The sequence below is a fragment of the Motacilla alba genome, chromosome 5 (genome assembly GCF_015832195.1).
Source record: "Motacilla alba alba isolate MOTALB_02 chromosome 5, Motacilla_alba_V1.0_pri, whole genome shotgun sequence".
Lineage (NCBI taxonomy): Eukaryota > Metazoa > Chordata > Aves > Passeriformes > Motacillidae > Motacilla > Motacilla alba.
This window is the reverse complement of record NC_052020.1, coordinates 6,447,542-6,459,879: the sequence shown is the minus strand read 5'-3', so window position 1 is coordinate 6,459,879 and position 12,338 is coordinate 6,447,542. Positions and strand designations below refer to the sequence as shown.

The 12,338-nt window shown below is 39.5% G+C and overlaps 1 protein-coding gene across 13 annotated transcripts in view; it reads right to left on the bottom strand.

The window, feature by feature from the left end:
* Positions 1 to 12,338, bottom strand: part of PPFIBP2 (PPFIA binding protein 2) — a 97,726-nt gene that overhangs the window by 54,687 nt on the left and 30,701 nt on the right. For all 13 annotated transcript variants that reach the window (XM_038137392.1, XM_038137391.1, XM_038137396.1 and 10 more), the window contains one exon: positions 7,774 to 7,988. In XM_038137392.1, the coding sequence (XP_037993320.1) occupies positions 7,774 to 7,988 (215 nt within the window). The remainder of the gene's footprint in view (positions 1 to 7,773; positions 7,989 to 12,338) is intronic.

Here is a 12,338-nt window from a genome sequence, read left to right as displayed (position 1 = left end):
ATTTTGCAGATGCACAAACAAATAATCCTTTGCTACCATAAGACACGCTCAATCCTAAGGCCTCAATCTGTTGATTAAAATCAAGAATCAGACTTGACTCAGAGTTAAACAGGCTTAGTTGGCCTGTTATTAGCTAACCCTCACCCCTATTCCATGCTGGTAACTCTTGCAGCAGGCGCTGCCATCCCTGGAGCCATTCCCAGGTCACACGTCCCCAGCACTGCCCTGTCCCCTCTGGTCACTGCTGGAGCAATGAGCAGCTCCCTGCCCCTGGCTGGCACAAAGGATGGATTGCAGGTTCTGAGATGAAGTTACTGTCTGGTAACTCACCCACAGACATTTGCACATTCTGGGCAGTTTCACACATTCCTCACCATATGCTGAAATGCTTTGCCCAGCCCAAGCTCTACAAGAGCTGTGCCTTTTTTTTTTTAATGTAAGAAACCTGAGTTCTCTTCGCACAAAATCCAAAAAAATATTTTCTGCTTAACAGAACATCAACATCACTGTGAACACTTCTCCTGTTATATGTACCAGAGTACACTGGTACCTAAAAAAAATAATGAAAGATATTTATTTTCACCCTGCCACGTCACGCATCACAATAAGTCAGGTTTAGTTTCCTGTCTCAAATGCTTCAAAGCACTGCTGAAACTACTAAACCTGCAATAAATGAGGATGTGAGACACTTGAAACAGGATATTTACCAAATATTTGCATACACACCAATACAATACCAGGTAGCAGTTTGCCTCTCCTCTCTATGATGCGCATCAGATTTCGCTTTTCTAAATTTCAGAATGGAAAAAAATAGTAAAAAAATCCCCCAAAATAGAATAAACTGCAGATACACCTTTAAAAGTCCTCATTTCTGATAAGGAATAGACAAATATTCTTTTCATTTTTTTTTTCTTAAGCATTTCATTACTGAGGAAAATTAAGCCTATTGTTTCCAAATTCTGGAAAAGAACAGGATGCAAACATGTTTAGAAAATTTGTCCAAAATAAGCGGGGTTTTTTCCCATTTTTGAATGGTCACAAAAGCTGAAAAAATATTTAGTTTCATGTTATTAGCATACTAATCCAAAAGAGAATGAAATAACTTTGTTGTGGACACAATATTGCTACGTTTGTCACAACTAATAACATTTAGCAAATTTCAATAGGTCAACCTATCCATCCAAATTGTGTGAAATGTGAATAGGGGTTACATAGAGAAATACCTCAAAGTTATGCCCTTTTTTGTATGATACAAATAATGCCTCCAAATCAATACAGGGACCTTTTAAAATGAAATTTTGTCTTCAGTTTCTTATGTAACCTCTACACCTTTTCTGTCAACACCATTGTTTAAGGGAACAATTCTCTCTTACCAATGCCTCTTTTAACTACTTTGTGGAAAACATTTTCCAATGTTTCCTGCAGCTTCACTTGGAAAATGCATTTATACACCAATGTTTGTTAAATGAAAGCAGTGTACAACATTTAAATCAGTGAAAAGTATGCAGCTGGAGATTGTGGTGAGAGATCAGAAGGTGAGATGGAAAAGGGACTCCATGCATAGCATCAGACACAAAAGGAAAGATGAATTAATGGGATATTCAGCCACTTAGTGCAAAGGAAAGCTCTGAAGCCAAGAGCTGAATGAGACTTGTACAAATGGAACTGAATAAATTGTATTTTTGAAGAAGAAATTGCAATTTCTGTACAAAATCATGGCTTCATACAGAGTATTTCACTGACAGCATCAAGGTGTGGATAGGCCACGTAGCTGAGGATTGCACTTGAGGGCAAACTTCATATATGTCAGTAGAGTACCTTGAAATCTTGGAGAACTAACATAAAATACAGGCTGTTAGAGCAGGAATATCACCTGTCTTCCATGAGTACTCTCAGCCTCAGGCCGTAACTCAATCCTGTTGAAACAATTCTGCTCACTGCAGTTTAGGGTGGCTCTGTTAAACATTACTGATCATTACGAGGGTGAAAGAAAATGACGTTTTCAGAAAGAGATCTAAATCAGTCCTATCCACTGCAAAACTCTTGAAACTTCTATTAGCTCTTCACGTAGAGGAGACCTTCTTCTGAGAGCTGCTGCAGTGAGCAGTCATAGTCAGAGGTGATGGGGTTGGTTCCCAGAAAAAGCAACCACAGAACACTGGAGAAATTAGGTCTGGCTTAGAAAAGTTCCATGCAAGCTCTGTACACCAGCAGTTCCACTGGCTCCGAGGCATTCTCTGGTATTCCTAAATGGCTGAACTAATGAAGGACACCCCTCTGCTGGCTCTGGTGTCCTCTGAATTGCTCTGAAACACCCGGGAAACCCTGAGAGGACCAGATTTTCCAGTCCAGGCCTTCCTTGCATCATCAGTTCACCGAGAAGGAGGGCTGGGATATTCAGCTGAGTCCTTCTCAGAAAACAGAACCCATCTAATGTTTCAAGCTGGCAAAAATAAACCCGAATGCTTATGGAATGACTGCTTTTCTACGCTGTCCCAAGCAGGCTCTGCTGCTCCCTTTTCAATCTAACATGTGTTAAAGTCCCTTGGCAGTGGGGAGATGCAGCTATAAATATCTCCATCAGGACTCCCAGCAGTTGAGTTCTGCAGTCAGATCTCCCAGCAGATAAATGACTTTAACTGGTGTTGCTCAGAATACATTCCCTTCCCACTCAGCTGTTGCTGAAAAATGCTATTGATACTTTTATAAAAGCCTGTTTTCAAGTGCCTGGAAGTGCTCTGAATTCAGACATTTTCTGCCTCTCCTCTGGACAGATAACCCTGTGAAATGAGTCTTGGACAAAAGTGAAATAGAGAGGCCAGTGATTAGGTTTCAGCAGAGCACTTTAACACATGCTTAAAATAAAACTTTGAAGTGACTTCCAAACTCCACAAGCTCCATCAAGTCAGAATTCTGAGCTGGCCTTTACTGTTTTCACTCAAGTCTTTGTGAAGATACTGGGGGAAAATATTCCTTGATTTTAACCCGCAGTGGAAACAATCTCTTTTGAACATTATTTATGAGCTATTAGCAACCAAGACTGTAAAGAATTTTTTGCTAAAAAGTCTCTGGTTTTACCACTAAAGAACAGATCCTCAAAAGAAACAAAGCACAGCACATACCATGAGGCAAATCACATTTATTAAAAATTGCCTCTACCGCATCTTCCTCTACTATTTCTTCTGCTCTTCTCTCCATTTCCTTAAATTGAGAATATTTAGAAATATTTTCAGAGTTAGGCTTCAAAAAAACCTTTGAATAATCAGGAAAATACTAATGAGTTTTCAAGAATTGGTATTTTAAGGCTCATTGTATAAAGCTACATGATGGAGGGGTTTGCTTTAAGTATAGATGTTCCACTAGGAGGAAGATCATGGTTTGCAATCCTGAAAATGGGGCTTAAGGTCCATTGTAAGAACACAAGCGTTCCTCTTCACTCAAAAAAAGGATTGCATAAAGGTGGATAGAATAAGACCCAGAATGAACGGTGTGGAAATTCATTTAGAGTTATGAAACTGTAACTAAATACATCCTCTCGTAGCTCACAAAGCCAAATTGTCACTGCAGCAGTTAATTTTTAATGCTGAAATTACTATCTGCTTTGTGACAGGTCACATGGTCACTGGCAATACTAAAATATTTAACAAGAAACATGGATACTATCCACAAATTCGTTTTGTACAAGCTCTCCCAGATAATCCCTTGGTCTTAGTGTTGTTTTTAAGGCCAAAGGATTTAGAATCATAAAACCATGCAAAACACTTCAGACATTCTCTTCAAGGTAAAAGTTTTTAATACAATTCTTAAGTACTTAAAAGTTTATAATTAATCATGTTTTCTTCCATGTTAGGTTGCAACTACAGCAACTATAAAATCCTCATTCTATGAGACACAAAATCTTTCTAAATTCAGTGCTAACTTTGTCAAACCTATTTCATCTGTCTCAAAGCAGGGACAGCACAGTTACTGTGTCCAGTTATTCTGTAAACTCAGGAACCTGAATTGTTCATACATCTCAGAGGACAGAAACAGAAAAAAAATAAAAAGGCCTTTTCAGAAAGAACACCTTTAGTTCAACAGATGCTGTGCCTTGATCTTAGAGGAAACACCAAATCACTCTTGGGTACATAAGAAAAAGGAATTCACCAGCTGCTCTCCAAAGAGTTAACAGGGAAGGTAATATCAGGTATGAAACATGAGGCCTAAAGTTTTCCTATTCTAGACATCTCTAAATTTTTCCACATCTTTGGTATTCACACCTAGAGCAGACCAGACAAAGAATATTAAAGTTCCCACTGGTTTAAAAAAAAAAAAAAAAAAAAATTAATCTGAAACATCACTTGGTGATGCCAAGTGATTTATCATGCCTGATAAATTCCAGAGTTTGGTGCTATGGACCTGAAGGCAGGTGAGACCAGCTGTAGTATCTATAAACAGCTAAGAAACTTCCTGATCAGCAATAAGCTTGTGTGCTTCAAAGCTGGCCAAAGGCTGAACTCCACAGCCTTTATTTATTTATTTGGAGACACAGTTCAGCACATTAAGTGGCAATTCCCAAAGCAGCAAAGCTACTTGAGTTATGTGGCCAAGGGGCAATTTTCTGCCGAGATTATTTTCCCCACGCGGGTACAACTGATCTCTGGGTTCTGGATGTTACCCCAATAAAAACAGCACACAGAATATCCAGCCAATTCCTGTCCTCTGAGCTGCAGCCCCAAATCCTGCTGTGTGGCAAACAGAGCAGGGACACCCACCCTGGGCCTCAGAGAGCTCTCAGGGCTGCGCTGGGTTATGAAGATTGCTAAGGCAGAAGGAGCACGCCAGACAACCACGGGGACTTTTATCCTGTAATTTGCTTAGTCCCAAATGCTGGCAGTCAAATGCTGCTGTTTGATAGCATCCAGCAGGAATGAGCCTCCACTCTTCCTTCTGGCTTCCCTTTCTGTGGTTTCCCAGCAAAGCAACACAGGGTAGGGGCAAAACACACATTCAAATTATTTTCATTAGGCGCATTGTTTGTATTCTTGATTAGCCATGGCAGCTGAAATTATTTTTGATACAATTTTCAACCACACACTGAAGTGAAGGAGAACAACATACTTTTCTTGAGAGAAGCATACTTATCTGCTTTTAAAAATATGGAATGGCTTTTTATATCTTTAGTTTCTAATGTGTGCCTAATCAGGATAAGTTGGGAATATTTTTGGTGCCCATTTGAGTAAAATGTTAGAAACAGAGCAATTGCTGTGGTCTCTGAAGCTATTCAGTGACATGCTAGAGCAGCTCTCCAGCTGCAAAGGAAGGTGCATGGACCCCAAAAATAAACAGATGTGGAATTAATCACTCACAAAAGAAAATCCCTCTCCGTTTATAGCTGCTATTTAACCTGTAACAGCTCAAAACAATAAAATCTCAAAGGAATTCTTTCACCATCCACTGTTTGCTGCACGCATTTCACATACAATGTTGGTTGCAATTCAAATACTGCTAGTGATATTAAGCAATCTTTTATGTAACATTTCAGTTGAATACAACAATTAAAATACACTCCAGTTATTAGCCTACACTTTAGGCAGAATGCTTAGAAGAGACAGTGGAGAGTGTGGCACATCTGAGTGGGTTTTTTAAAATGATACTCCAGCATGTCATAGAGCAATGATCACCAAACTGCTTTTGAGGCTCTTAGTGTGAATGGATTCACTGAGATGCAAAGATTTCCTTCTTTAGGACTCACTACCTCAGCTGTCCTGGCATGTGACACACATTAAGTGGCATGTTTCACAGCTCTGGGCTGGAAGGAAAGAAATTTCAGTATGGGACACAACTATGAAATACATCTTCCATTTCATTTAAGGAGCTGAATTTTATCAGTTTTCTTCCACAGAAATTAATTGCATTTAAAAAAAAATTCAAGAAAGGTCTTCAAATACATAGGGTTACTATCCATTTTCAAGTAACAGTCACAGCAGCTGTGCACTACCCTCCCTCAATGCAGAGCAGTGCAGAATATTTTAAAACCAGTTATCTCTCCATGCTGCACTAGAGATACTCCAAACAACACCTTCCCTGCTTTCTTCGTTCTGAATCCAGGCTGCCCAATTGCTTTGTCAGATGAATACTACTCTTGATACAGGGCCAATTTTACTGTGAACAACTCTGAAAATCTGTCTTTTATACACTAAACTCATCTCTTAGCAATCATAAAGATTAGAAAAATCATTAAAAATTTCTGCTGAGGCAAGCATTTGGTAAGAGCTGGCCTAAGGACATTTAAATCCAAAATCTAACACTGTGAATGCAAATTAAACATTGCCTACACCGTTAGCTTCCAAAACCGGGACCAAATTCTCCTTCCTTTCTCTCTCGTGGGCCTAAACAGGATTTTCCAGCCACAGGCCTGCACCCTGTGAAGAATGCCAAGGAGCCAGCAGTTGAGAAGCTCAAACAAAAGCAGCCACAAACTGGGGTCACAAACAGCACTGGCAGCCCCAGCAGATGACAAACCAGGGGCCACAGGCATGGTTCCATGAAAGTCACATGCACTGACAAAGCCAGAAGGAAAAACATTAACCCAGGAAACTTTCTGGAGCTGGGGCAGCCACAGGTAGGTTTTACTCATGAGGAACCCACCAGTCCCTGTCAGTGGCAGGTTTGGGGAAGGGCAATCTTGTGTTTCTCTACACCTAGTGAGTCTCTTCTTCTGAGGTCTGTCTCAGGGTCTGCTCCTCACCTGGAAAACCTCAGCCTTTTCCAGTGTAGTCAGATGTTTATTCCCCAACAGGAATGTCTCCCTTTCACAATCAAGGGCCTTCCTGCATTTCCTGCATCCTAAGACTGTAGCTCCTAGGACACAGAAATAACTTCTGCACCTAAAGTAGCTCATAACCAAACTGCTGAGGGATCATTTAATGCTAATATTATTCCCCATGTCAATCAGTTTTTTGAACGAAGATGATACCTGGTCTCTCATTTAAGGAATGCCTAATTTTACTCATAGCTCTTGGGAAAATTTAAATAATACTAACCCGGTTTTCTTCTTTTACTCATGAGGATCCCTGTCAGTGGCAGGTTTGGGGAAGGGAAAAGTTGTGTTTTATCCTCCTTTATACCCAGTGAGTCTCTTCTTTTGAGGTCTGTCTCAGGATCTGCTCCTCACCTGGAAAACCTCAGCCTTTTCCAGTGTAGTCAGAGGTTCATTCCCCATCTATCCTGACAGGAATGTGTCCCCTTCAGAATCAAAGGCTTTCCTGCCTTAACCCCCCTGCCTGGTGCACAGGATGCTTTGGAGATTTGTCACACTGATAGCAAAGGCAATGCAGCAAGGAAAAGGAAATGAGGATCATCCAGTCTGGATCTGTCCCTTCAACAGACAATGCCACTCTATTCTAGAATAAACCAACAGTTTACAAGTTGGAAGTTTTGTAAACAGTTATAAATTTGTTATCTCCAGCAAAAAGTGAAATAAAGCAAACAAAATTTAAAAAAAACCAAACAACCACAGAAAAGGCAACTTTTTTTTGTACTTCATTTTTTCTATATCTTCCCTCCCCAAAACACAAAATATGGTCTTTTATCAACTTCTTCTACTCCTATATCTGCATTGCTTTAGAAACCAGTACATAAAGCAGTGATATCCTCAGCTGTTACTGCTCGCCACCCCCTGCAGTTCTCTAAGCATGCAGATTTCAGTTTTTATGGAAATTATTTAGGCATGGAAATACTTGACCCAACCCTGTTTGCAGACAAAATGGAAAAGCTCAAATAACAACTCACCAGGTTCTCCTCAAACCACTCCCTCAGACACAGTGCTGTGGCCCCTGGGATTTGGTTCCTCAGAGCTTCTTTCTCCTGAGGGTCCTCCAGCATCTCCAGGGCCATCTTCAGATCTTCCAGGAGGTGCAAAATTTGAAATGTGCCCAGGTACACTGATGGAGCAGGTGACACAATATCATACCCACCATTGGCATACTCTGTGGCTGACTTTGTGCCTAAGGAAAAACAAAGTGAGGAGAGACAATAATGTCATATAATTGCTTTGCAGGTGGCAAATTAATAGGTACTGCACGCTACAATATTTGGAATTCAGACTGACAAGTTTCACTCCAGGGTGCAAATCTTCATTTTAGGCCTAGAAATACCTGAATTAGTCTCTGGAGAAATCATGAAATCTGGAGAACCAAATGCAAGAGGTCTGTACACGCATATCAAAAAAGGATTTTTGACCTAGATCACGTTTGCAATGTCCAAATTATAAATCCCAAAGCTTATCCCAAATCACCTGTAGTTTTCCACAGTTACCGTGAGATGTCACTAAATTCTCAGCTACACCATTGAAAGTCCCCACGCTGCACACTGCAAAGCAATGAATGACTGATGCAGCTCTCTGACAAGAAACTGGGATCAAAATAGATCACGTTACCAGATCTAGAAAAACATAAACGACCATGAGCAGGTTTAGAACTCTCCCACAGGGAACTACACCCAAAAAAGTTAGCAATAAAAACAGCAAATGAAACTTTTCTAGCTCAATAAATTACAAAAAGCTCTCTAAATTGCATTGTTTCTCTCCTTCCAGTCCTCCAACACCTGTATTATTTTTCTCAACAATAATAGGCACAAAAAAACCATAACTCACTTATGGAAGTATTATAAATAATACAAATTCTAATATCTCCAAAACTTATTTTCTTAGTACCCTGTGTGTTTCAATGAGATGCACACCAAAATAAGCTCTCTTTCCTCAGTCCTGATTTTCAGACCTTAATTTAATTTACTATGCCTTTGTGTCTTTAAGAAGCAGTCAGGTAGAAAATTTCTATTTGCTCTACTTTTAAAACTTTTTAATTACAATTCATTGCCTCATGTATATAATAGATTATACACATGCCTTCATTCATGTTCTCTCTGGCATTAAAAAAAAAATCACAATTTCCCTTCCTATTTGATGTAATGGGAGATTTTTTTTTAGGTTTTTGATCATTCACATTGTACTGGCTCCACATAGCATTTAGTATTCATTAGAAGACTACATAATTGATGCACACAAGGGGATTTTAATCATTTCCTTGCTATTATTCTTTTTACTCCTGTGTTTAACATAGTTTATGTGTTAATAACGAAGGGAACAAAAATCTTTGGCAATGACCTGCTAAGTTTATTTTTCCCCTGAGCAGATGTATCTAATGTGATGCAAAAATGTATAAGGAACTCAGATTTTCTTCTTGAATGCACAGTACCTCACAATAATCGTTGTTAGTTTGCCTGCTGTGGTCATTTACTACCATGATCTGGGCACTGCAAACTACGTTTGAACCCAGTGTTTCATTTTACCTGCAGCCTGATTCACGTCTCATGAATACACCAACACTGGAGGTCCTAGGACACAGAAATAACTTCTGCACCTAAAGCAGCTTATAGCCAAACTGCTGAGGGATCATTTAATGCTAATATTATTCCCCATGTCAACCAGTTTTTGAACAGAGACAGTACTTGGTCTCTCATTTAATGAATGCCTAATTTTACTCACAGCTTTTGGGAAAATTTAAATAATATTAACCAGGTTTTCTTCAAAAACTCTTTCAATGACCCAAAGTAGTCTGTGATGTCTTTGCAAAAAATTGTGTGGCTTGAATTCTACAATAAGATCCATGTGGGTTGTTTTTTTTTTTTTTTTTTGACTATTTTAGATAATGAAAAGCCCTTCCTAGAAAATTTTCAAGGCTCTGTAGTACGATTTTTCTTTTTAGATTTTGGTAAAGCAACAGTCATTTTCACTACTGGAGCATTTCATATTACCTTAATCTCTTTTCTGACTCAGACTATTCTGTTTGATCCTGTTGACCTCTACTGCTTATGAGTTTATTTTAATACCTCAAGTGCAAGATCTCATCTTAATTTCTGGCCAAGACCGTGTGCAAGATAAAGTTTCTTCAATATCCGGTGCTCCGAGGCTGCCACAGGACACAACCTCCCCCCGTAAACCAACCTTGGCTTCCTGAATTACTTCCTTTGGAGGGGAGGATCAGCTGACTGCTCTGCAGGACTTGTGTTCTCTAACCCCTAAATGACATTTTCTTAAGTATTTCTGTGCTCTCGGCTACTCAGGCCAGCTTGTTTCTGCATCTCCTAATGAAGATTAATATTAAACTATTAAACTAAAAATAGCAGATCTCCAAATCGAGTAAGGGGCCATTTGGATCATGTAACCAATGACATCTTTTCATTCAGCCAGAGAGGTTGGTTACATTCTGAGAGATGCACACACAAACTGATACATGACACTGACTTCTCAAGTAGCATTGATTCCTTGGTTATTGTGCCATTTCTCACTCTTTTGGGAAACTCCATGCCAATATTTCCCTTTTTGCTTAGCAAGCACTTTTCACCCTAGAAAATCAGAAAGGGTTCAAAGCTGTTTCATAATCAGCTGTGGTGGCTACCCCTCACTGAACTAGCAATTTAGAATATTTATGGAATGGGAGAAATTGAAAGTAGCATCCTGCTATAGATTTTTTCAAGTTAGTTTTATGAATATTTTTTTATTTATAGACAAGAGAAAAACCCAAACAATATTCCACACAATCCAAACAAAACCACAGATACTTTAGGTGGGGAAAAAAAAAAAAGCCAAGCTAAATGCAATTTAAAACAGTTGTTCAGGAGTTCAGTTGATTGTACTAGGTAGATAGTTTATATAGTCAAATAAACATCTCCATCCAATGTACCATTGTGACTCCCTCCAGGACAGTATTGGCAACACCTTTGTTCCCCAGCCCAGGTGACTCACTGTGTCACCTCATGCCTCAATCCTTGCATCATCAGGACTACAACACTCCTGGCAACATCTGCCTTCCACAGCAAACAATGCCAGGTGATGCAGGAAAATTCAGTGTCAGTGATATTCACACATTTCATCGTGCCTTCATTTGACTTTCCTCTACCAAAACACCAGGGAAAACAACATACACACACATGGACTTTCATGTTTAAGAAACTGATTTTATAAAGGATAAAATTTCTAAAGGGCTGGGGCACAGGCAGAGGCAGCCAGAAATTCTGTGATTTCCTGAGACTGGGCATGCTCCATGTGCATCCTTGAGTTATCCCAAGCTCTTCAACCGACAGTTCAGACTGGCAGAATTCTCTGCACCCTAACATTTTGCAAAATGCTGAATTACTTTAAAACTGGTTTACCGTGGATTGCTCACGTGGTCCCTTTTATTCTCCAAGCTGCAATGGGAAATGGAGAACTCCTTTGAATGCAACAAATAATGCACTTGGTACTAGGGACAGAAATGCAGAAATACAGAGCCCAGCTCAGCATTTTAATTCAGAAAACTTCCTGATTTACTGCTAAAATTCAAATGAATCACAGGGTTGCTTCTCTAACTTGCTTTCCATGTAGTTTCATATTAAGTAGGACTGCACTGCTCACCAGAACACACCCTGGAAAACAGAAGTGTGTCGGAGTAAATAATTGTATTTCTTTGCCTTGCTTTAAACCTTGACATCATTGTGCTGCAAAGTACATGAAGTTTCAGCACCAGACAGTAAGAATTTGGATTAATCTTGCAGATTAATGGAAATAAAAAGAGATGCCACGCAACATTATTTGTTACCAGCATTCTCCACCATTAACAGCTGCCTATATCTGTGTAGCTTTATTTACTGAAGAGGGGAAGAATGCAGTTCAAACATCAGAATTTTATCAATACCCAGGAAAAATGATTACAGTTTTGAACTCTTGTAAAAGGACGATTTTTTTTCTTGAGCAAGTCACAGTCTTCCTGTACCTCACTTCTTTTTCCAGGGGTAAACAGGACACAGGGGAATCTTTTGTCATGAAGTTTATATAATACCCAACACCATGGTTTCCTAGTGCACTCCTGGAACACAATTATTCATCATGAATGTTCACTTCAGAAGAGCAGGGAAAAAAAAAGAAAGGAAGGGACAAAAAGTGTTGAAACCAAGACATTCCAAGTAGCTCCCTCCTGGCCACCCCAAAGAGTCAGTGAGTGAAGGAGATTAAAGGCAACTGCACATTATATGCAGGCAGAAAGAATAAAATAAGTGATAAAACAAGCAAAACAACTTTTAAGTTACTCATTTCTTCCACCCTGACTGTGCAGGCACATTTTTCTCTCAGAGTTCCTTGCAATTAGCAGAAGGGCTTCAAAGAAACATTCCTTTTGGGCAAATACATAACCTATTCAGAAAACAGCACTGCCAGTAGCTTGCAAAAATAAGTTACTGGGCACAAGCAAAGAAAGAGGTAAAAGCCCTGCCAGGTTGAAAATCCCTCTCCTCAGCCCATGTTGTGTGCATTCATCCATCAC